This window comes from Naegleria fowleri (assembly GCF_008403515.1).
Source record: "Naegleria fowleri strain ATCC 30894 chromosome Unknown tig52, whole genome shotgun sequence".
Taxonomy (NCBI): domain Eukaryota; phylum Heterolobosea; class Eutetramitea; order Acrasida; family Naegleriidae; genus Naegleria; species Naegleria fowleri.
The window spans coordinates 472,642-496,553 of NW_025407984.1; the positions used below are offsets into that span (position 1 = coordinate 472,642).

The 23,912-nt window shown below is 37.0% G+C and overlaps 16 protein-coding genes across 16 annotated transcripts; 7 read left to right on the top strand and 9 right to left on the bottom strand.

The window, feature by feature from the left end:
• Nucleotides 1–46: 46 nt before the first annotated feature.
• On the bottom strand, nt 47–1,015 carry FDP41_006595 (uncharacterized protein; the record flags this gene model as incomplete). Its single annotated transcript, XM_044710247.1, has 1 exon — nt 47–1,015. The coding sequence occupies one exon, from the start codon at nt 1,013–1,015 to the stop codon at nt 47–49; it is 969 nt and encodes a 322-aa protein (XP_044559276.1).
• Nucleotides 1,016–1,377: 362 nt separating this feature from the next.
• FDP41_006596 (uncharacterized protein) lies at nt 1,378–3,876 on the bottom strand (the record flags this gene model as incomplete). Its single annotated transcript, XM_044710248.1, has 1 exon — nt 1,378–3,876. One exon carries the CDS (start codon nt 3,874–3,876, stop codon nt 1,378–1,380), a length of 2,499 nt encoding a protein of 832 aa, XP_044559277.1.
• Nucleotides 3,877–4,124: 248 nt separating this feature from the next.
• Nucleotides 4,125–5,168, bottom strand: FDP41_006597 (uncharacterized protein; the record flags this gene model as incomplete). The annotated part of the gene is made up of 1 exon (XM_044710249.1): nt 4,125–5,168. One exon carries the CDS (start codon nt 5,166–5,168, stop codon nt 4,125–4,127), a length of 1,044 nt encoding a protein of 347 aa, XP_044559278.1.
• A 238-nt stretch (nt 5,169–5,406) lies between these two features.
• FDP41_006598 (uncharacterized protein) lies at nt 5,407–7,769 on the bottom strand (the record flags this gene model as incomplete). The annotated part of the gene is made up of 4 exons (XM_044710250.1): nt 5,407–6,160; nt 6,219–7,383; nt 7,486–7,575; nt 7,700–7,769. 4 exons carry the CDS (start codon nt 7,767–7,769, stop codon nt 5,407–5,409), a joined length of 2,079 nt encoding a protein of 692 aa, XP_044559279.1.
• Nucleotides 7,770–7,859: 90 nt separating this feature from the next.
• Nucleotides 7,860–9,107, bottom strand: FDP41_006599 (uncharacterized protein; the record flags this gene model as incomplete). The annotated part of the gene is made up of 1 exon (XM_044710251.1): nt 7,860–9,107. The coding sequence occupies one exon, from the start codon at nt 9,105–9,107 to the stop codon at nt 7,860–7,862; it is 1,248 nt and encodes a 415-aa protein (XP_044559280.1).
• Nucleotides 9,108–9,323: 216 nt separating this feature from the next.
• FDP41_006600 (uncharacterized protein) lies at nt 9,324–11,091 on the top strand (the record flags this gene model as incomplete). The annotated part of the gene is made up of 3 exons (XM_044710254.1): nt 9,324–9,397; nt 9,557–10,085; nt 10,204–11,091. The coding sequence occupies 3 exons, from the start codon at nt 9,324–9,326 to the stop codon at nt 11,089–11,091; spliced, it is 1,491 nt and encodes a 496-aa protein (XP_044559281.1).
• Nucleotides 11,092–11,483: 392 nt separating this feature from the next.
• On the bottom strand, nt 11,484–12,212 carry FDP41_006601 (uncharacterized protein; the record flags this gene model as incomplete). Its single annotated transcript, XM_044710255.1, has 1 exon — nt 11,484–12,212. One exon carries the CDS (start codon nt 12,210–12,212, stop codon nt 11,484–11,486), a length of 729 nt encoding a protein of 242 aa, XP_044559282.1.
• A 696-nt stretch (nt 12,213–12,908) lies between these two features.
• FDP41_006602 (uncharacterized protein) lies at nt 12,909–13,556 on the top strand (the record flags this gene model as incomplete). Its single annotated transcript, XM_044710256.1, has 1 exon — nt 12,909–13,556. The coding sequence occupies one exon, from the start codon at nt 12,909–12,911 to the stop codon at nt 13,554–13,556; it is 648 nt and encodes a 215-aa protein (XP_044559283.1).
• Nucleotides 13,557–13,961: 405 nt separating this feature from the next.
• On the top strand, nt 13,962–15,086 carry FDP41_006603 (uncharacterized protein; the record flags this gene model as incomplete). The annotated part of the gene is made up of 1 exon (XM_044710257.1): nt 13,962–15,086. One exon carries the CDS (start codon nt 13,962–13,964, stop codon nt 15,084–15,086), a length of 1,125 nt encoding a protein of 374 aa, XP_044559284.1.
• A 246-nt stretch (nt 15,087–15,332) lies between these two features.
• On the top strand, nt 15,333–16,986 carry FDP41_006604 (uncharacterized protein; the record flags this gene model as incomplete). The annotated part of the gene is made up of 3 exons (XM_044710258.1): nt 15,333–16,364; nt 16,474–16,724; nt 16,839–16,986. The coding sequence occupies 3 exons, from the start codon at nt 15,333–15,335 to the stop codon at nt 16,984–16,986; spliced, it is 1,431 nt and encodes a 476-aa protein (XP_044559285.1).
• Nucleotides 16,987–17,150: 164 nt separating this feature from the next.
• Nucleotides 17,151–17,480, bottom strand: FDP41_006605 (uncharacterized protein; the record flags this gene model as incomplete). The annotated part of the gene is made up of 1 exon (XM_044710259.1): nt 17,151–17,480. The coding sequence occupies one exon, from the start codon at nt 17,478–17,480 to the stop codon at nt 17,151–17,153; it is 330 nt and encodes a 109-aa protein (XP_044559286.1).
• A 390-nt stretch (nt 17,481–17,870) lies between these two features.
• Nucleotides 17,871–18,751, top strand: FDP41_006606 (uncharacterized protein; the record flags this gene model as incomplete). The annotated part of the gene is made up of 2 exons (XM_044710260.1): nt 17,871–17,952; nt 18,111–18,751. 2 exons carry the CDS (start codon nt 17,871–17,873, stop codon nt 18,749–18,751), a joined length of 723 nt encoding a protein of 240 aa, XP_044559287.1.
• A 178-nt stretch (nt 18,752–18,929) lies between these two features.
• Nucleotides 18,930–19,331, top strand: FDP41_006607 (uncharacterized protein; the record flags this gene model as incomplete). The annotated part of the gene is made up of 1 exon (XM_044710261.1): nt 18,930–19,331. The coding sequence occupies one exon, from the start codon at nt 18,930–18,932 to the stop codon at nt 19,329–19,331; it is 402 nt and encodes a 133-aa protein (XP_044559288.1).
• Nucleotides 19,332–19,852: 521 nt separating this feature from the next.
• On the top strand, nt 19,853–20,572 carry FDP41_006608 (uncharacterized protein; the record flags this gene model as incomplete). Its single annotated transcript, XM_044710262.1, has 1 exon — nt 19,853–20,572. The coding sequence occupies one exon, from the start codon at nt 19,853–19,855 to the stop codon at nt 20,570–20,572; it is 720 nt and encodes a 239-aa protein (XP_044559289.1).
• A 127-nt stretch (nt 20,573–20,699) lies between these two features.
• On the bottom strand, nt 20,700–21,306 carry FDP41_006609 (uncharacterized protein; the record flags this gene model as incomplete). Its single annotated transcript, XM_044710263.1, has 2 exons — nt 20,700–21,192; nt 21,278–21,306. 2 exons carry the CDS (start codon nt 21,304–21,306, stop codon nt 20,700–20,702), a joined length of 522 nt encoding a protein of 173 aa, XP_044559290.1.
• Nucleotides 21,307–21,501: 195 nt separating this feature from the next.
• On the bottom strand, nt 21,502–23,647 carry FDP41_006610 (uncharacterized protein; the record flags this gene model as incomplete). Its single annotated transcript, XM_044710265.1, has 3 exons — nt 21,502–22,903; nt 23,001–23,105; nt 23,244–23,647. 3 exons carry the CDS (start codon nt 23,645–23,647, stop codon nt 21,502–21,504), a joined length of 1,911 nt encoding a protein of 636 aa, XP_044559291.1.
• Between the last annotated feature and the right edge of the window lie 265 nt (nt 23,648–23,912).

The following is a 23,912-nucleotide window of genomic DNA, read 5'->3' on the forward strand; positions in this document are numbered from 1 at the left end:
TCGGAACTTCTTGCCACATCACAAAAGAAGAGGGTGATGACAACTGTTATTTCTGTTTGTTGCTGATCACTTGTTGATAGCATTGTTCCACCTCTTGTTTGAAAGTTTGTAATTTTCTATCTGCATTTTCATGAATATACTCTGTGGAAAGTCTCATCTTTTCATTCATTCCATGTTTCAATTGATACAATAATAAAAGATCTTCTGTCGTGTGGATATTTGCATAGAGCTTGTCTCGCTCAATATTTTGTTTTGACTTTAGTAATAGAGATTTTCTTATGAACGGAAGCAAATGATTTCGAACACACTTGGTGTGAAAAGCTGAATGTAGCAATACCAATCTGTCTTCTACAAGATTATCCGTTTCTTTTGACGATGACGTCGTTGATTCCACATCAGCATTCCTTCTTCCATTCAATATTTTGAGACTTGCATCAATATTAATTTCACCCAGTGGATGTTGTTTGATTCGAGACAGAAAATCTCTGCACACCGTTCCATATTCATCCATAAATGTTTTAATTTTACGGACTCGTTTTAATTGTTTTTGAATGGCGTTGTGAGTTGATCCAACAGCATGTTGCTGAAATTGTTCATCTGTTGATTGAAACGAACGATTGCTTTCATGTGTTCTTGATTTTGAAGAATTTTCCTGTGATGATTCTTGTTGATGCACTCTCATCAAGGCTTGTTCAAGAGCATTCAATTCTTTCAATTGTTGATCCACCCGATAATCCGAATATAATAAATAATATTCAATTGTTTCATAGAGAGTACTCATCTTCACTCGTTGTTGTTGTTCTTGTTGATTAAAAAACTCATCATTATAATTTTTAATGAAATGGTTAGAGGAAGGTGTTAAAGATGATGCTTCCTCTCCATTTCTACTCGACTCAAAGGCCATCAACTCTTCATCTAATTCTTCCAACTCTTCTTCATGTTGGTGTGGGTGTGATGAATGATTGTCTTCTGGAGTGGAGGGAGAATCTTTGTCGATGGTCCGATCAGGCAACATGTTTTTGCATTTTTTTGAACATTTCTGTTTGTTTGATTGGAGATGTGATTTATGGGGGTTGTGGGCTGTCTGTAGACCTGACCCCATCAAACCTCTGCAGCCCCAGCGAACAGCCATTCAGCCAATATTCTCATGAAGATTTTATGTAGAGACTGCATGGTTGAAGGATTATGTAATGTGGAAGAAATTACAACATTCACAAGAAGTTTATAAAATGGGTAAACAGAACTTTTGTTTATGCTGATTGATATGTTCAATTAAATTATGTTCCTGTGTTGTGACAGTGCAAGCTTCATCCCACCTTCAGCCAAGATGGTCCTCGCTTCCGAAATTGTTGACAGCTCTAGTCGCACATAGACATCTCAATTCGACAAGAATTCTCTTGTAAGAATTGCCTGAAAATATTCATTCTCAATTTTTTGACAAATTTGCAGAGGTGTCAACTTTTCATTGTTTGGAATTGTGGCTAATTTTCTTGACTTTCGAAGCAATTTCAATAAAAACACAACATTCACTAGCGCTCCTTCAAGAGAGGTCATAGACTTGAGATAAAGATGCAAAATATTGTCACCCTTTTCTTCCACTCGCACACTTTCAAAATCCTCAATCGACATGTGATCAATGATGCTTTCCAATAATAATCCTCCATATGGATTACAACGAACAAATAAAAGCCCAATCAGTGGAATTTTGCAAATATTGTCCTGACTAAACGACAAGGTACATTTTACACTTCTAATCACGGTTTTTGTTAAGAGCTCAATATTGTGAAGTAAAAAGAAGGAAATAATGCTCTCTAGATCCGAAAGTTTGGAACCAAGCAAATAAGCATTGAATATTGACTTGAGAATTTCTTCATCAATTTTAGAATGAATGAGCTCTAAAACCTTATTCAGCAAGGTATTCGTCTTTTTATCTCCACAAACAAAGAAAGGAAGCTCCATGTGTTGTTTCCAAAAATGCCAACCAAAATCAATGGCTATCATTACAATCTTGGCACCCGACTGAGATATGGTACTACTAATGTTCATTAATCTTCCATTTTGATACTCATTGCATAAATAAATAAAATATTGCAACAAGCACTGGCAGGTGTCGGTATGTGGTTCTAAATGTGTGATCATTATACTTTCACATGGGAAATTGTGTGTCTTAATGATGTAATCCAGAATCTCTTTAGCACGTTCTATATTCGCGATTGGTGTTTGGAAAAGTCCACGAACTAACGAATAGTGTGAAGAAAAACTGAATGAAGAATTGTTGCTTAGCGGATCACATCTGAAGAAATTTTCAATGAGTATCATTCTCAACGAAGGATGAAATTCTTCCAAGTATTCAATGATTTGCCATGGCTGTCGTTCCTCTGTGATATGCTGGAGACCAGTTGGCATTGCTGAACTAAAGGTAAAGACCTCAAAGCTCTTGAGTTTGATGATCTTTTTTAGATTTGGTAACTGAATGCATTGCTCACTCGTGATAGCAGTCTCCCTCATGGTCGTAATTTCCTCAAGAGATTGATGGGAAAGAGATTCTGGGAATTTACAAGCGCTCAATAGATCCAATTTTTTGAGTTTCTTTAACTGATTAAGGATGGCTTCAAGAAACAAAGGTGAAATTGAGTGCAGCAACACCAACCTTTCAATGGTAGTGTTTTCTCCAATAAACTCTTCGACAAGAAGGTGATTATAAATGTCACGATGAAGAGATAATTTGAATTGAGAAATTGGATAGGCATTAGTATAATTTTCGGTTGGTGGTGCGAAATTAAACACAGAAGTGTTTTTGGCGGAACGTTTCTGACGAATTCCCTTGTGACTCTGGAGAGTTTCAAGACTTTCTGAAAAGATGTCAGTAGAGGCAAGAGTTGTTGTGATCGACTCTCCAGATTCACTCTTCTGAGCAACATCGGTTGACTCAACTGCAGAGCTCGAAGACTCGTCATCCAAAGAACTACTACCAAAGTTACCAAAGAGACTGCTACCACTCGTGTTTGTGGATGAAAAGAATGAAGGAGTTCCAGTAGTGGTCGAGCCACCACCCAACATGCTGATTCCCGTCGACTTAAAGAGGGAACTTGATTGTTTAGCTTCTGATGACTTTTTGGTGCTTAAACTTCTCAATTCTTCCACACCATCCCTATACAAGTAAATTCCATCCGAGGTTGGAAGAAGCTTTCCATTCCCTTCTTTGAATAATCTCTGCTTTCTGAGAAAGGTCAGGAAATAATCCCACACGTCTGTTTCATATTCAGAACTGTTCAGAATAATTTCCTTCACTTGCAAGATACTTCTCATCATACGATTGTTGAAAACCTTACTCACCAATCTCATCTTGTGATAGGTAACAATAGGTTGATCCCTACGAGCATACTCAACATGCTCTTCTCGTTGCAGAGAGATGACTCTTTGCTGATCTTCATCATCATTCTTCTTGTAATCATAGGGAATATCCATCTCGTCCATGAATTGATCATTTTGTTTGAGAGAGGGCCAACGAGAATAGGTCGGAATGAATTCCACAATGTCATATTTGAGATTATCATCCAATAACAAGAGAAGATGAGTATCCAGTTGTTGAGGAGCACTGATGGTCATGTCGTGATAGTCCTTCTTCTTCATCATCTTCTTGTTTTGTTGTTGGTCACCATACATCCATCTCTTGGCCAAATCGCAACAATTTCCGTACTGCAATGAAATAGCCTTCTTCAATTCGGAGTCGGCATCATCATCTCGATCGAGAAATTCACTCAGTTTTCCATGACCGATTGGTTGTGGTTGCTTGGAGATATCCCTGAGAACATTCTCCATTCGATCCATCACTTCTTGACTATCAATTTCAACAGTACTGGAAGATCCAAACATTTTTTGTGTGGTGTGGAAGAACAAAAAGACGCTCGAATCCCAATGGTATTATTCACTTGATCCAAGTGGAAAGAGGGTTACAATTTTTAGTGGTGATTCTTTTTTCTGGAATTCATAAGAATTTTGTGGTTACAATGCAATAATAAACTGTGGAAGTTGAAATAAATGATGTAAAATCTGTAAAGACATACGACGCTTGCCATTCTGACAGAACATTTTGCTTTTCAAATGATTCCTCATCCAACTTTTCAAATATTAGGGTAAAGTAAAAATTCTGGATTTGGTTCCACCTCCTTAAACTTTTCCACATTCAAAACATGGTCTTTTGATTGGAAGGTTGATTTGAATAATAACTTGTCACAATCTTGCGGGTTTTGCTTACGCGTTTCGATATAACGTTTCAGTAATTTTCTGGCATGTTCTTGAACTGGTGCAAGAGATTCATATTTGAAATAAACATCCAATGGAACCCATTGACAAAGATCTATCTCTGTGGGGCATGCTGAAATTGTTTTCTTATGCTCCTGTGATTTGGGTTCTAATAAACAAATATAGTAAATATCTGGATTGCCAAACCTGAATGCTTTCTTATATCTAAATCCTAAAATTCCTTTAAAGTTAGTTTCAACATTGGTCTCTTCTCGAACTTCTCTACAAACTCCCTCTTCAATAAATTCATGATGATCTAATTGACCTCCAGGAAATTTGTAAGGTTTCATATGTGATGGTAGAAGATTAATCTTTTCTGTGATGATTAAAATTTCTTCCTTTTCAAAATCAACCACACATCCGCCCACTCCTACGTAATGCTGACAATATGGTGGATATGTATTTTTCTCTTCCGTGGCAAGCCATTTATGTAAATAAATATACTCTGGTTTACAGTGATGAAATGAAAATCCAAACTTTTTCAAACAAATCGGAATTAATTCACTGAATTTTGCATCAATTTTCAAGTGTACACTTCTCACTCGACTATTATAATCAATTGCTTTTGATGATTTGTTTTGCCATGCATGTAATGCTTTTCCTAAAATTATTTCAAATTCATCGGTACTTGAGATATTGACTTGATTACCAATTTCAACTTTAACAGCTCGGTATTGGTCAATGGTGGATTGTTGGAAAATTTCAGAAAGATTGCTTGTAATTTCTGATGTTTTGCTCGAATGTGCTGCTGTGGAAGAAGAAGAAGAGGCTTGTCCGTGCTTGAAATGAAATTCTTGTGCGTACTGATTTGTCAAGAGTGATGATACCGAGACTTGTTTGTTGTGGTCAGAGAATTTACTCATAAGCGAGAATTTACTCAAGATATTACATCTTCGGAGCTGAATCGATGATGAACTGCATAGCGTACGGGAGAGCATATTCACAGTGATTTCAAAATGGAATAATTTTTTTGTGTACTTGATCTGCGACAGCACGCACTAATTTACAGTTCGTGTTTTCAAAATTATAATTTTGATTGGTTCTCAATTTATATTGAGAATGATATTCAAGGTACATGTAATAAATTGATTTGCGTGCGTGTTATTGACCTTCCTTAATAATTTTAAATAGTGAGCTAATATTGTTGTTTTTGATTGCTTTTCTGCATTCAGCAACTACTCTATTCTTGGGTTCTCCAATTCTAAGTCGAGCTGCTTTTTGGATCATTTGATTGACCTCTTTCAGAGATGAGAGCAGTTGCTCATGGTTCGTGCTCCTCTTTTTGTATTCACCAATGAGCCCTTTGTTCATGCTGTACAGTTCATTGTACATGTTTCGAACCGATTTCATGTCTGCAATAACTCGTGCATCTTCGGCCTTGATCACATATGCCTTAATTAATTGAGAATTATCTGCCATTTCTGCTGTCATCTTTAATCGATTGGAATTGTATTCCTCCACGTTCTGAGTAATCTTTTCAAACTTGGCAAACTCAACAGGGAAATCACATTTCGAGTCGAGCTCTTTGATCGAAAGGTAGGCACATATATCTTGGAATAAATCACCGGCTACCTCCATATCATCAACATAGAATGTCATGATTCCGTCCTTATACACTAACCTCAACAGAGAACCATCTCGAAGACTTGTGAACTTGGCATCAATGACTTCTGCATCACCCTCCAATTTGAAGAGGATATTAAATGAGTCGTTGAGCCACATGATAATTCTCTTAACACGTTCATCCAATCTGAAAGAGAGTACGGATTGAGGCGTTTTAAATTGCTCTCCAGCAGGTATGTACATGGAAAAACGAGGTAAAGTGTATGTTAATTTGAAAATATGGTATTTTGAACTATGGATCACAGAGGTGAGAAAGACACGTTATGGTTAATCGTCCTATCCATACTTACCCCATGTTAAACCCAACCAATACTTGAATATTCATTTCGATGGCAACATTTTTCTCTGGTCGTAAGCTCACCTTGATCTCATTTGTAGGATTCTTTGAGTACACCATGCTGCTGTCTGTCTTGAAGAGTTGTTCTGCTGTGATGATACAAGCTCGAATAATGTTTTCAACATCAGTTTTAAAAACGATATCTAAGCAATTTTCTTGCATGTTGGGCTGAAGATGACATTTCACTTTAGAGTCAGATCTGATTAAGGATGAATCCACTTCGCCACCTTTAAGCTTCTTCAAATTCTCTTCATAATTTCGAAGCTCATTGCTAAGTTCTTCTCTCTTTTGCAGTAATTTTTCAATTAGTTCGTCACTTGTAGTGTCTTCAATTTGTTTTGATAAATTCTCTTGAGCTGGTACAAAACCCTTCAAGTCTCCTCCAATTGAGCAACAAATTAATTCGTCATGGCCATCCATTCTGTAATCTGCTACTACCATGCCGGCAATGGCCTCTTTCAGGCTATCCTTATAAATGAGTCGACCATCCTCTTGTTTTCTCACCTCAAGCTTTCCGCTTTCGTAACCAACCACCAAGTCGATCACACCGTCATTCACAATATCAAATCCAACAATAGAATTGATTTGGCTCTTTGATTTGTTTCGCCATATTCTGGAATTTCCTTGATAGATACCATACGAATTATTTGAAGCTCCAAAAGCAAATTTTCCTCCTTTAAGGTTGCACAACTCTGTCACAGCAGCTGTTTCTTTACACTCTGCAATCATTGACTCGTCTTGATACATATAAATTACATAATCATCCGAGCCCACTAATAATTCATTTTCATTATCGCCGTTAATATCTGCTAAACAGAGAGAGGTGACATCGCCTCCCGCTGTAGTCCAATATTGTTCTTCTCCCTCTCCATCATAACCTTGTATTGAACAGTTTCCTCCTACAAAAACAAGAGGATTCGCACTCGCTCCAAGCTTTCCGAATGTCATTCGGTTGACACCGTCTGAAACATCTCTGTAATAAATATCCGAATTTGTATCAACATTGTATGCCATGAGATTTGTTTGAGTTCCAATCATTAGCGTTTCTCGTTTTGTATTAGGTTTGAAAGCGCCCGATGCCAAACATTTCACGTCCTTATTTACATTTAAAAAGGTTACTGTGATGAACATAATAATGGTTCATAATATTATGATGATGGGAAAGAAATTGAATTCCAGCCCTAGATCATAAAGTTTCGTTTTCATTTTGCTTCACTTACATTGAGATCCGAGACTCTGTTCATGAGGATTATGAACCAAAACTTTTCCAGAACTTGTTCCCGAAGCCAAACAAGGCCTGTTTCCATCAACTATATTCCATTTCATCACATTCAAGCATCATGATGAGTTAAAGGAAAAATCATGACGATCAAGAAAATAATATTGGGTACATCACCAACTGGAAGAATTCCCTAAAATCAAAAAGCAACTTACATTTTCCGACCGTCACTGTACCTCTCGTGATGGGATGACCCAAATTCACCTGAAACGTTGGATTCAGCATGATACGATTGAATTTTTTTGTAGCTCGAGCGCGCCAAAAATCGCAGTGTGTTTGAATTTGAAATTGGACTTTTTTGGAATGGTGCGATTATTAAATCACAAGATCCCACTCAAACCCATTCTCCTTACTCTTTAGGATGAGACTCGCCTTCTCTTTCTCACTCAATGGATTCTGCCACACATTCAAAGTTCGTAAGTGGTGTCTTGGAATTTCACTCCCGATCAGTGCATGGACTCCCAACGCTGTCAAACGACATCGAGAAAGATTGAGATGTTTCAATTGAGACATAAATGAACTCGATGCAATCGAGAGGGCTGTCTCATCTCCAATGCTATTGTTCACGCTCACTAATGAGGTCAGTTTGGACATTTTTGGGCTATGTGCCACAAGTTTCAATCCTTCATCGGTCACTTTCGATTTGCTGATATTGAGATGTGTTAAATTGGTAATACATGAACGCGTGGAAGTGAGAACTCTCATAGATTCATTTCCTATTGAATTTGCCTCAAGATCGAGATGAGTTAAATGTTTCATGGATTCACTTGTACAGAGTAAAAGAATTGCATCATCACGAATGTTGAGATTGTGTGAAATGGTTAATGCATTCAAATTAGGAATCACTGTTGAGCTTGTTAAATAATTCATTCCTGTAAAACCAAAGACATTCCAAGCCAAATTAAGGCGAGTCCATTTTGACACATTTCCATTCAAACGTTGGAATAGTATTTGCATTCCATGATCATTGATTTGATTTCCAGATAAATCCAACCATTCCAAATTTTTAATCACTTCACTCTCTGCCAACGCTGATAAAGCACTTTCATCACATGTGGAATCTCCAATGCCACATCCGGCAGCTTTTAGAATTTTCAAAGTATTGATTGAACTATTTTTGAACCATTCTTTCACTCCATGTGCATTCATACCAAATGATACATTTAAGAAAGTTAAATTTTGTAAAGATTCACATTTTGATAGAAGTGGAATGGACAGGTCGATATTTGCGGAAGCAAAATTGCTTGAGAGATCCAATGAGAGAAGACATGTTAATTTACTTTTCGAATGATGAAATATTTGTTGGAATATTTCGAAAGAGAGTCGATTGTGTGCTAAATCCAATGTGGAAATGTGTCGAATATTGTCACATCTTCCAAAATTGTAAATTTTTTGATCCGATGATGATGATAAATCAATATGAAATTTAATATTTCGAGATACATGAAGGAATCGTTTGGATACACGCATGCATGAGTTAAGAATGAATGAAGTTGAAAAAAATTGTAAAATGTGGAAAAGCATATCATCGGGAAGATCATTGAAAGTTTTCGTTGGTTTCATTTTTTAAACAATTACTGAAAATTGATCTATTGGACGACAGGTGGCAGATTTTTCATGTTTGTATTAAAGAAACCATTCAAAATATCCTTCATCAGCCGACACTCTTTTCACTTCATTGAGTTCAACAAATAATGACCTGTAATCGACTTTTTTGAGAATAATATATATAAATAGAGTTTGTTCATTGCGCTGTTGTAAATTAATGGCGCCAAAAAAATGAAAGCAGTTTCAAAGGCAGACAAACAGGCTCGAACGTTGTGGTTGAGTCAATACAAGGCCCTTAAAGCGAAGTAGGTTTTTTCTTCTTCTTGTTTGTTCGGGAGAATGTGATTGATTCTCGTGTGTGATGGATATATCCTATTATTATTGATCATGCCCGATCGATCTTTCCAATGATGATGATTCCACTATTCCTGTCCGATATGTTCATTATCTTGTTGCCGATGCAGAGAAGAAAATTATCGGAGAGACTTGGCTCATCATTTCATCAACAATCCGAGATTGAGTGATATGAAAGACTTTTTTAATGAAATTCAATGTACAGAAGGCCTCCAAAGGCAAAAACAGCTTGAAGAGAGAAAAGAATGTTTGGAAGATATTCAAGATATAAGTAAACGAGTATCATCACTGAAAAAACTTACAGCAGAAAGAAGCGGGACAATGCAAAACGATCATTCGGGTGAAGAACAACAGGAAGAATTCTTGAGTAGAATTCAATCCGTCATGGAGAGAATTGAAAAACAATGTATAGTATTTAAACAAACACGAAGACAAATGCTTCAAACGCTCAACACAGAGGAAAAGATTTTAATGAAAGAAATTAAGAGTTTTGAAGGCTTGATCGACGATCCGGATTGGCTTAAGGAAAAAGAAGAACCTGAGTGTATTTTTACAAATCCAGAGAAAATGAAAGCGGTCAAGCAATACATTGAACAAAGAGAAAATTTGCGTGTTCCAATGGAAGTTATTGATTACGATGTAAGTGTGACACATGCTCAAGATTCATGTTTTCTTCTGAAACGTCGTTGTTGTGATATTTGTTTTAATTTAATTTCCATCGCCATGAACCCCTACTTCATGATACTGTCACAAACAGAACTATGTAGCTGAGAATGGAGGCTTGACAGGAGGATGGGACGCCGAAGATCATACACTATTTGTAAAACTTAAATCAAAATATCAAGACCCTCAAATATTTATTTCAAAAGCAGTGGAAGAAATTAAAACACACAGTATCATTGAGATACAAGAACACGAAGAGTTCTACAAGAATTTAATCATTCTGCAAAATCAAAAGAAAGCTGCTATCCAGCGATGGAAAGAAGAGAAGAAGAAGAAAAAGGATGAACAGATTGAAATTGAAGAGCAAGACAAGGTAAAACTGTTGGAACGAGAGGAAGAAGAGCGACAGAGAGAAGCAAAACGACAAAAAGAACTCACAAAGATTAAGCTTCAAACTTGGAAAATTGAAAAAGAGCGCCTAGAGAAGGAAAAGCAAGAACTCGAAGAACGAGCTAAACAAGAAAAACTCAACAAGCAAAAGGAAGAGGAACGAAGAAATCGAGAAATTACTAGGATGCAACTCGAGAGCTACAAACAGCTCAAAGAAATGAAGCAAAAAGAGAAGCAAAAGTCACTTGTAGAAGAGCTTTCCAAAAAAACACGACCACCTTCTCCTGCAGAATTAGCAAGAGTGCGTGAAAGGGAGGAGCAATTACTGAAGAGAGCTCAAGAACGGAAATTAAAACGAGACCAAGAAGCAAAGGAGAAGGAAGAACGTCTCTCAAAGCTTAAGGAGAAAGTTAAGGTCGAAGTGGAATCGGATGCCGATCGTCTCCTTAAACCTACTCAAGCTCAGTTCAATCGAGAAGTCGAAATACGAGAGTACATGGCTCAACCAAAAGATGAAGGGTCAGGAAGAAGGCCCATTTCGTTTGATGTGAGAACGATTTCACACAAAACAATACCGAGCTGGAGAAAGTAAAATATTGAAATCATTATTCAACTTTTCCGTTGTTCAACAAAACAACTGATCGATGGAGAAATCTTCAGTGATGATAAGAGTTATCGATAAATCAATTTTTCAATTTCATTAAAAAACGCTAGTTTATAAGCATAAATGGCTCTATGTGTGTATGGGAAGGAAACTAATGATTGATGTAGGTAAGTTACAAAACTATTGTGTTTTGAAATGCTTGCTGTTATTTGAGAGCAGCAATGATGGAAGTGCGATAGTGATGGAGTGACGTAATGGCAGTGATGTGTATGGTGCTAATGGTAAGATGTGAGGATAAGTGGTAGCTAGCAAGCTAGGTGAGCTTGAATGATGAATAAGAAGAAAGAATCATATCCAATTGGGTATGTGTTGATACAAGCTTAAAATTCCGCTTTTGATGCTGAACCATTCTCTTCTTTTTGTTCTTGTCCCTCTCCTTCTTTTTGTTCTTCTTGTCTTAATGCTCGGACATTGTAATTCTTGTATCCATAGACTTTAAATCCATAAATTTTAGGAATGTAGACCTCTGTGGGTGGCTTTGGAATCAAATTATCGTATTGAATCAAAAATAAGTGAGGAAATGTTGTTCCCCAGTAAGCTCCATCGATGCCTCTGTGTCTGCTGGACCTAGGATAATAAATATCATTGCATCTAGGACAATAGATTTTCACTGAGGATTCCCTAATATTATCGGACTGTCCAACAGGAAGAACTGCTTGTCCTTGGCAATGCACACGAGGGCATCTTCCGAAATGGACTTGCCTGAACTTTTCCTCCATTAGAGCCAAGCCTCGATTTGTGAGAATGAATCTGGCGTGTATAAGTCCATAGAGTGTGTCTGCTGCAGACTCAACCAATTGTTGCTGCTCCTCTGTTAATTCTTCATCCATTGGAGACTCCAAATCAAGAATCATATCAAGGGCATAATCGAAAAAAGGAACTTCGTTTTGCAATCCACAAAGATTAAAATCGTCCTGAATATAGTCTTCGTCGACTTCACAAAAAAACTCGTGCCCTTTTAATGTGCAAAACCAAGAAATCCAAGATATTTCTTCTTCTTCTCCCTCTTCGTACTCTTCATCTGATGCAGGTGTTCTTCTGTCGCTCATTTTGTTGTTTGTAGTGTACGTGTTGGAAGGAAATTATTCAGAGGTTTTGGTATGCACAATAAAAAACGGATAATGAATGATGGTCGTATGCAGTAAATGGTAGGTTAGAGTGTTACAAGAATTAACGTTGTTGTAGCACACGTCGATGATGCTATAAAGATAATTATTCTCAATATATATATATATGATAGATGGATAGGTTTAAATGACCAACAACAACAATTTTTGTGGTTAGAGTTGTTGTATATTTAATGATGATGATGTTTTGAGTACGATGATGATGATAACACAACGTTTTTTGTTGTATTATTTATGGATATAATTCAAAACGATGAGAATCAAACAAGTTTTCGTAGTGTGTGGTCAGAGCCACTTCTCTCGTTATTGTTGAAGTTGTTGAAGAGTTGTTGTTGTTGTTGAGGAAAACGCACACACAGACGCAACAAGCAAGAGCTTCTTGTTACGACGAATTTTTTTGTTGGCGCCTAAAAGACAAACGAAAGCGTTGCCTACCGTGTGAGGGGTAGTGTATCGCAATAGGAGAGGATTTTCATTGATGACGATGATGACGATAAGGATCATGAGGATGATTCATCACATTGTTGCAGGTGGTTCGTATAACGAACAGAACAAGGAGGATGAATCCAAACTTTCTCTTGAATCCTATGAATTGCTTGCTACTGAAGAAACAAAAAAATGTTGAAAAGGCTTTTACGTAATCATCATGTCATTCTCGCCTCTCAATCTCCGAGACGAAAGAAAATATTAATTGAGAATGGTGGGCTTGAATATGAGAAGGATTTTTTCGTTATGCATTCAGAGTTTGATGAAAAGTCTTTGGATAAGAAGAGTTTTCCAACGCCCAAAGATTTTGTGATTGAAAATTCGAGATTGAAAGCCTTGCAAGTGTTTAATGCGTGTAAAAATTCAAAAGAAAATTTAATTGTTATTGGAAGTGATAGTGTGGTAGTATATGAAGAACACATATTAGAGAAGCCTGTGAATGAAATGGATGCTGTTAATATGCTTCAAATGTTAAGTGGCAATACACATCGAGTTCTGTCCGGAGTTTCAATTTATATCAAAACAGGAGATGAAGAACAATTAGTGACATTTGCAGCAGAGACGACAGTATTATTTGACACCCTTACTTTGGATCACATTAAAGAGTATATTGAAACAGGTGAACCATTTGACAAAGCTGGTGCCTATGGTATTCAGGATTTAGGAGCTGCCTTTGTGAAATCCATTGAAGGAGACTATCATACAGTCATGGGCCTACCATATCATCTCCTCTATACAAATTTACGAAGAGTTTTGTCAAATGATAATAACAAATACTGAGTTGCGTCATTATTTAAAACAATAACTAGAACATTCAACCAATGTGCGTGCATGCAGGCTCAACGGGCGTGGAGCAAGAGAAAAGGACCATCGTATCGAGTGCTCAATGTAAGAGTATGGCCAAGAAGAGAATTAAACCATTTCTACCGGCATTGAAACCACTGTCGATCTTAATTCCAAGAAGAATGATTGTATTACTCGGGAAAGGTAGGACAAAGAGTGACGTATTTGATATCAAATTGCTGTCAATCTGATTCTAAGCTTTTCATAGTTTCAAAGATGAGTCACAACTGGAAATAAGGTGCATCAAATTGAAGATGAGCACAGTATATGAAGACAGAAATACGGTCACTTTCACGATGATGAACCTTACTTTCAGTCGAAGTGCACCACCCTTTGAAAAAAATGCTGGAAAAGCTTTCTGGTGAAGTGATTGGCTTGATCCTGTCGTTCGTCGGATCATTGTATGAATTTAAAAACCTCTCGTTGTTGAACAGGGAATTTTATCATCAACACTTTGAAGATGAAAATTCTGTTGTGATATTAGAATTGTTATTGTTTATTCTTGGAAAGGAAATTCCTGTCATGCGTCAACATGATCACTTTAAGAGTGTTTGGAAGGAATTGGAAGCATTTAAAGAATATGTAAAAGAACATGATGTTATAAAAAGAAAGCGACAGATTCAGGAACTCGAACATGAGACGACCTATCTCGACTGCTTAAAAGTGATTGCCTATGAGAATTGTAATTGGATCAACCATTTAGACAACAAATCACTTCCAGAAGTACTCACATTTCAATACGACGCGCATGAAAAAGAGAGAGCAATAACAATGCGTTTTGAGGGAACTAACATTCATGAGCAGTTTCTTGAAAATATGGGACTTACTTGTGAAATGTGGGTATCTTTCGCTCAACACTCGTTTTTTCCAGTGCTATGTACGATTAGTGATGTCAATTGGACAAATGGTTTTGGCTTATTTGAATATACCAATCACAGTTCTACAACTCCTGACACCATCAATTGGTTTATTCGTGATTGGTATCGTGAGGACAAATATTTTGTGACAAGCCCAATTCCATCCACCCATCAATGGGTACATTATGCAGGAACTTTTGATTTAACCACTTGCGTTGCTTCCTTGTATGTCAATGGAAAACTGGAATCTCAAAAGACTATCACTGACCACCAATTGCAACTACATCCTGGGATGCAAATGGTTGTTGGATACTCTGATTATTGCAACGACATTAACTATCATATCCGAGGAGAGTATACTGATATTCGATTATGGAATGTCTGCAGAACTCAGGATCAAATTAAAGAGACTATGAACAGAAGAATTTTCAAATATAATTTAGAAAGAAAGAAAAGCCTAGAGAATTTGATTTTTAATTACTATCCAGACAAAATATTGGACACTCCAACACGTATCAAGAATAAGACACCCAATACAAAGTATAAAGATTATGACGCTGAAAGGGGAAAGAGTGTTGTGGTTCGTTCAACCCTTTGTCGCAAACATTGAGAATGACAAGGCACAATCTGGCCTAAAAAAATTGTGAAGAGGTTTTTGAAGTCACCATTGAACAGAGTCAGCCATTCACACTCACACTTGAATTTTAAACTGTATTTCCATCGAACATTTCAAATACCAGAATAATAAGAATAGAGAGACTCTCCATTTCGAAATGCTTTTTTCTTTCATTGGAGCTGCGTGCATGCGAATGAATTAAAAATTTGAAGAAATTCGATTTTGAAAAAAACATCAAAAATGAAAACCGAGATTCAAGCCATCGTGTTGGCTGGAGGAGCTGGTGTTCGGCTCTATCCGCTTGTGGACCAACATGCGCCAAAAGCTACTCTCCCTATTGCGAATAAACCCATGATTCACTATACACTCACTTATTTGGAGAAGAATGGATTTAAAGAAGCAATTGTAGTCGTTTCGGGAAATCAACAACGAGAAATTAATCAAGCTTTGAAGGAATATAGAGGTAAAATTTCAATTCAACTCAAGAGTGTTGATTCAAAAGATACCAATGAAAATATGGACTCTGCAGAAGCCTTACGAGCAATTTATGATTTAATTTATACTGATTTTTTAGTCATCAGCTCTGATTTGATTACGGATGTACCTTTATTGAATGTTTTAGATATACACAGACAACATAATTCTTCTCTCACTCTTCTTTTAAAGGATGAATCAAATATTAGTTCAAGTGATTCCGATGAAATAGATTATTTTGCACTGACAAATTATGAGAGAGGTGCCATTCAACAATTTGTTGATTCCGAACAACCAATTTCGGCAATGCAAAGACGAAAAAAGTTGGCTCTCAAACCACCTCGTGTCATTATGGATCAAGTATTAGATTCCGAGGACAAAACACTTTCTGTTCCACGTGCATTCATGAGAAGATGGCCCAATTTTACTCTCACAAAAGGACTCAAAGATTCGCACTTGTATATTTGTGCCAAGTGGATTGCCGATTTGCTTTTACAAAAACCAGAGATGGAGTCTTTGAAACATGATGTCATTCCGTTCCTTGTTGATTCACAAAATTTACCAAGCGACAAATTAGATGAGACACTCTCGAAAATAGTGCCGCCATTTTTACAGACAGAAGCTTACAAGATGAGTACCACAGACACACGTCCTGATGACTTGATCAGAGTCTTTGCATATGTCGTACCTCCTCATGAGGACAAGCCAACCACATCAACTTCGCAAAAGAGCTTGAAACCAGGATTGTTTTGCAAGAGATGCAACACAATTTCCTCACTCCTTTATATTAATAGAGAGGTATGTTTGGGTTGGTATGAATTGCATTTATGAACTTTTTCTGAATGTTTCTTATAATTCAATGTATGATGTGAAATTTGAATTTTTTTTCATACCTCATGACATTTAGATTGCAAGAAAGAACAACGTTTCATTCTTTGAAGAGCTAGCTCAATATAAGAACACTCCAGCATCCGCTGCTGGAGATTCATATCTTTTAGGCCCAGATTGTGTGGTTGGAGAAGGTTTAGTATTTACAGGTCTGAATAAGAAACTCCGTCCAACCATCAAAAAGAGCAATATTGGCAAGCAATGTAAGATTGGCCAAGCTTCGAAAATTGAAAACTCTGTTATTATGGACAATGTAACCATTGGAGACAAGTAAGTTAATTTCAACTGCATTTAAATCCTTGTTCAAGTTAACCATTTTATTCTTTTAACTGTATATCCTTTATAACATTATTCTTTTTCGAACCTTAACAATCCTTATTACAGCTGTGTCGTTTCCAACTCGGTTGTTGCTAGTGGAGTTACCATTGAGTCTGGAACCAAGTTGTTCGGTTGTCAAGTCGGACCCAACTTTGAGGTTGAGGTAAACGAATACAAGGACGAGCAACTTACAGGAGGAGATATGGAGCTTTAATTTGCGATCGTCACCAATAAATAGCCTATTACATTACACTTTTCCATCTCCAATTTTAGTTTGTTTTATTCTTCACTGCCTTCACCAAAAGTTCCAACAACACCAAGAAGCTTAAATAATTTGTGTTTTATTATTATTATTATAAGAGTTTGATAAAAGATGATTTAGAAGAGACCACCGAAAGCATCACCATCATCCTCGGATTCAGATTCCTTCTTCTTTTCTTCCTCTTTAGCAGCAGCTGGAGCAGAACCAGAAGCAGCTGGAGCAGATCCAGCAGCAACACCACCACCAACAGTAGTCATTTTTGTGATGAGTGATTCAACCAATGATGGGGTAGCATATTTAGCAAAAATTTCAGCAGAGGTCTTATCAACATTCACACCAGCAGCCTTGGTGAGAGCAAGAATGTTTGATGAGGTGATGTCCTTTTGAGCATCAACCAACAAGAGAGTTGCGTAAGTCAAAGCAGAAGCGACGTCGGTGGAGACCATTGTGTGGGATAGAGTTGTGGCGTATTTTTTTCAAAACAAAATTTTTTTATATCAAGTCAACCTCCATGGCCAGTTTACAATAGAGGGCAAAAGGTTTCATGGCCGAGATACATTTTATTTGAAATTGAAATTCAATTTGTGGAATGAAGGAAATATTGAGAATGAACTGTAATGATGATCTGCATCATGCTATATATAACCGCCTTCTTTTATCGTTTTCATCCCTTACAATTATCGATCAAATGGAAAGATCTTTTTTCAAGAAACAGATATTCCCAAGTTTTTTCAACTGAAATTATGAAATTCTCATCTCAAGAATTCTACATTCCTTTATGAAATTCATACGTTTAATCTCTTAAACTTTCATCTTTGAATTGACTTCCTCAAAAAATGTCACCAAGCAAGCCTGTTCTCACCTACTTTAACTCGAGAGGAAAATCGGAAATCATCCGATTGATTTTAGCAGAAGCAGGTACGTACAGTTTTGATGGTGATCCTGAATGGATTTAAATGAATGGATTGAATTGCCTATCTTCTCGGAATTGGCTTGATCTCTGTTGTTCATTGAAACGACGACCAATGAATCATCTTTGAATCCTATTCATTAATGATTTCAATTCAACAACACAGGAGTGGATTATGAAGAGGTCAATGTTGGTGTTTGGCATCCCACCGATAAATCCGAACAATTCCAACAACTCGTTCAAAGTGGAACATTAGCCTTTGATTCATTGCCTAGCTACAAGGACGATCAGATCTTTCTTGTTCAATCGGCAGCTATTGTTCGGTATTTAGCCAAACGATACGGATTGAGCGGAAGCAATCTCGTAGAGGAAAGTCTCATTGATCAGTTTTATGAGGGTGTTTTGGACATTACCACTTTGCTTCGTTCCGCTTTCAATGTCATGTATCCAGTTACAAAAGAAGTCTCGAGTGCCACTATTGAGGAAACGATGGAAATGATTGGGCGAGAGAAATTACCCAACTGTATTTCACATTTTGAAAGAGCTCTGAAAGGAAAGACCTTCTTGGTAGGAGAAAAGATTTCGTATGCAGATATTGCTCTGTTTTATATCCTTGACAATTTATTGGAATTGAATGCAGAATATACCAACAAGTTCATTTTGGACAAGAACGAAAATTTGAAAGCATTCTATAATAGAATTAAGAGCAGAGAGGGAATTCAAAAACATGTGAACCATCCAAACAGATTTCCCAAACAAAATTTGCCAGGCTATGAGAATGTTCTTTCAAAACTTGTTCAGCAATAGTGAATGTGTGTCCAAACTGAACTGACATTTCCTCGATGAGAGACCACTTCACTGCTCTCTTGTGCCGAGTTCTGATTCAGTCTCTGATAAATATGTTAACAAGCATAATTCGTCGTCTCAACAGCAATTTCTGAGATGGTCGCTTCTAATCAATCATGACTTTGAACAAACAATAAAAATGTCTTCACCTGTTTCGCCTTCACTCTCTGCGTATCGGGCGTTGCTGAGAGCCAGTCGATTGGTATTTCATGGCGACACACGAACACTCAATCTCTCTCTCCGACAAATACGAACTGAATTTGAAAAGAATAGATTTGAAAAGGACGAAAAGAAGATACAAAAACTCATTTCCGATGCTCATGAAGCCTCCTCGTTTTTAGTTACTTCCGTTCTTCAGGGTGTGAAAGAACAAGATGGCTTCAAAATTCGACTCAATAAGAAACAAGTAGAGGCTAATTTAGATGCCAATGTAACAATTAAAGGCATTGATGATCAATATTTGGAGAGTTTGGAAAGAAGAGCAAGCAGAAAAAAGAACAAGGATGAAGAGTCTGGCTCTGATTCAGTGACTAGTAATTAAGTAATTTTCTCTATGGAATTCAATTTTGCTTTTAAAGCTCCGAATGCGAGAACATGTTGGATAGACGGAGGTGAATAGTGGTGCTGATGAAAAATCTAGCAGCAGGAAAATGATTGAAAGGAATTTGAAAACCCCAAATACTTCCTTATTGCAGTAACAAGAAATAAAAGAAGAAACGGAATTCATGGTCATGTAGATTGAGAGTCATCCAAATCATCATCATTCCATCCAATCAACTCAAGATGAATTTTGATAAAAGTTAAAAAAATTAGCTTTTTCAATCAACATCTTGTCGTTGCTGATCCTCTTTAAATCCGAACTTGAAAATGATAAGAAGAACAATGACTACTTGTCTTAGGCAAGGAGGACTGGCAAAAACATTCACCTCTAAAAGATCCATAATTTTTGGTTCATCATCCTCGTTTTTGATATCGGCTTTTGTTTCGCCATCATCACCCTCCTCCTCTCGGATGATTCATAATTCTTCCAAAAAGAATCGTCATCATGCCCTTCTCATCTCTATGAACAACACCACACAATCTTTCCATATGGATTTAAAAACTTTCAATTCCTCCAATAATAAGAAACAAGATCCAGACCTCTCCGAACTCAGATACATTACAGTGAAAACTCCTGAAGATGTCGTCAAAAATTCAAACGTGATTATTGAATGGTTGAAAAAAGAAGGAGATTTAGTTGAGGATAATGAAATTGTTTGTCGAATTGATAGACAACCAATGGTGGGTGATGAGATTAGAGAAATTCATGCCGAATACAAGGGAAAAATTCATAAAATTTCATTTCAACCAGCACCCACTCAAGAACAAATTGGAGAAAAACTGAAAGCTGTCATGTCACCAAATCAAGATTTATTTATTTTAGAAACAACAGAAGGAGAAATTAGATCTCAAGAGGGCATTATTGCCAAGCTTAAAAGATTTGTGAAGAAGTATGGTATTTTAGGAGTTGTGATTTATTTGGGAATTTATGTGTTGACTTTGGGAACATTGTTTTTACTGTTACAAGAGGGATTTTTGGCTACTAAGGATGTTTTAGCTTGGTTACATAATAGTGGATTTGACAAGTACATTGATATGAACGATTTGAAAAAGTCGGAAAGAAATGCCAACTTTGTGGTTGCTTGGGTGTTGACCAAGTTCACTGAACCTGTCAGAATGGCTGTCACCCTTGCTATTACTCCTTATATTTACAAGGTTTTGAGAAGATTTATGAGAAAGTAAAGATGTCATTTGTTAATTCATTCAAAGATGAGTTTTGACATGAATTCAAACAAGTAAGCAATCACAAATATGATGCGCAAGTTGAGAATTCTTTTGCGACCTTTTTTAATGTGATGACACAGCTGGCTTACTTGTCAAGATCAGAAAGATCGGCTTTTTCCTCTTTTTCTTCCTCCTCTTCTTCATCACCCGAGTCATTTTCTGGGAAAGAGTCTTGTTGTGGGAGATAGAAATCATCCATATTCATTGGTTCATTCACATCACCTCCGGATGCATGCCAATCGTATTGATCCTCTTCATCATCTTCATCAACCCATTTCGACCAGTCCACTGAAATTTGTCGATTCTTTTGATTGGACTTGGTAAGTCTTGGCCAAAATTCTCCACTCTCCTTTCTTTCAATATTCAAATCAATGGATCTTCCGGATACTTTCCACTTTGACTTTTCAGTAGAAATTTCACCATATAATTCCAAGTCGAGTTCATAATGATCTCCATGAGAATTGGCTGAAACCTTTAAACGACCCTCATCTTGCAATGCTACTTTTACTTCGGTTGCATCCGGAACTTCCACAGTTACATAAATACGATCGGATCTTGGTGCCCACAAGACATGAGGACTTTTTTAATCAATAGCAAGAATATTTAATAGGATTATGATCATCATTGCTAGTATTATGATTTTGAGAGAAAGAGGTTACATACACATGGGTTGTTGTTGTTGCTTCAGACATTTTTTTGTTTGTTTCGGAATTCTTTTTAGGTGATCGGAATTGACCTCAAATAAAGGAAAATTTGTATTGGTCATGCAGCTGCCCGTTACATTAATCATTGATATATCTATTTTATTATTGTTGTTATTGACACCTTTGCATATGTACAGTGGTTCATCATGCGTGAAAAATAGAGAGTGTGCTTGCAACATCCTTTTAGAAGAATCTCAAAATAAAAGCAATTAATGCAATCAAAATAATTCCAGCATACATGAAATTGACAGCTTTCGTACGTCCAATTTGAGGCATTTCAGGTAAATTACTACTGATCATATCTTGTAAACTAGTGGTCGTTGAGGCAATACTTGATCGTCTGCTTTGACACACAAGTGCCTCTGTTTTCATGTGGAATGTTGTACCTCTCTTTGGAACGAGAGCATTGAGATTCAATTCACAGCAAATTTCTCGAGCCATTTTACGAAGAGAGTTTGGTTCTCCATGGACAACAAAGACCATCTTTGGCTTTGGCTTCTTTGCAGCCTCAATCCACTTGATGACATCTTCAGTGTCACCGTGTGCAGATAATCCAGATACTTGCATGACTTGACATTTGACATTGACTGTCTTGCCGTGTAATTTGATATTTTTCACACCATTAAGTAGATCTCTTCCTCTGGTTCCTTCTGCTTGGAAACCGCTAATCAACACAACATTCTTTTCATGGGGTGCCAATTCTTCAAAGTGGAATAAGCAACGACCACCAGTCATCATACCACTACTGCTAATGATGATACATTTAGTATAGCCATCCATAATCTTTTGATGCAAATCTTTTGACTCTTTGGAGCTGTTGTGACAAATGACATCTTTAAGCAATTCATGTGCATCCTTTTGATGTTCCTCCAATAAGTGTTGCTGGTAAAAATCTAAGGCTTCAACAGACATTGGGCTGTTCATATGCACTGGTAGCTTTGGAATTTCCTTATCTCTCATCATTTTAAGGAGGTAATAGGCAATAGTTTGAGAACGACCAATGGCGAATGCAGGAATAAGCATGACACCATCATTGTCGACAATATGTTGCACGGCTTGTTTCAATACTGGTTTGACTTTTGTTTCAATCACATAATTGATATCTTCTGACGCTTTTGTGGTGGCAAAATCGGTATGCGATTTTCCTCCATATGTGGCCTCACAAACAACATAATCTGCTCCTAAGGGAAGATGTGGATGTTGTTGCATTGGTGACAGCGTTTTAAAAGTTCCCAAGTCTCCAGAAAATATGACCTTTTCTTGTGTGGGGAAAGTTATCTCCACGAACGAGGATCCTAACAAGTGTCCCGCATTGAAAAACTTGAAAGAGAATTTGTCTTCCTCAAGTCTGCTCTTTACCACCACCTTTTCTCCATATTTGACTTTTCTAACTAATTTGAGAACACCCATCACTTCGTCTTCAGTGTACAATGGAAGAGCTACTGCATGCTTGGTTGTGTCTTTGCGATTTGCATAGTGTGCATCTTCTTCTTGAAGACGAGCAGAGTCGAGCAGAATCAATTCCGCCAAATTATAGGTTTGTTCTGTCATGTAAATTGGACCATTAAATCCAAGAGCATACATTCTGTGAATTTTACATGAGTTTGCACATTAAAAAGTTTTTTGTCAATCAAAATGACACAATTGAGACAAAATTCTTTGTGGCCGTTTTCAATACTTACCTGGGAAGATAACCTGTGTGATCCAAGTGAGAGTGAGTAATAATAATTGCATCACACATGGTCTCGACTGGTCTTGATGATGAAATAATTTTCCAATTTCTCTCTCTATTTTTGAAATGAATCAAAATCAATATGGAAAGATGGTCAGAATAATTTCATCATTTTTGATCACCATTTAAAATTCATTCAAATTCGAAGTCATCATGATATAAAACACATTTACCAATATCAAATCAAACATACCTGAGTTCTTTCAATCCTTGATACATTCCACAATCAATCAAAACATTCAAACTTCCATACGTAACCATATGTTTTGAACCAGTAACTGTTCCCGAAGCACCAAAAAAGCTCAACTCTGCATGATTGGCAAACACTTCTGGCTTGGGTATTTTGGCGAGCTCTTTCTGAGCTTGTTTCACTTCATCCTTATGCAACATTTTGATATCGGCCCGAGTCAATTTTGTCTTATCAATTGGAATTCCCTCCACAAAGTGAGCTCCTTCTCCTTCATCCTCATATTGACCAGAGGCTAATGCAGATTTTGATGGAGCCTTTTCGGCGTTTCCGAGAGAGGATGAGCCTCCGTTGGTATTCTGTTGTTGTGGTTGTGATTGTTCTGTAAAATCCTTCTTGGATGCTGGCATTTTTTTTGTGTTTTTTTCGTTTCGCCATAATTATGAGAGACCTCGAAAAGGAATGTTTTAAGCGATTGTAAAGAATGGTCTATTTAAAGAGAGAGACACTTAAGCTAAATGCAATATGAAAACAATTTAACAGTTATGTATCATTTGTTTGGTATGATGGAGGTCCAACTCTTGACTTGTTTTTTAACTAAATGTGGACAATTTGGACCAAGAAAGGAACTGATGAAGATGGTTGAATAAAAAGATGACACCCACATCATGATTT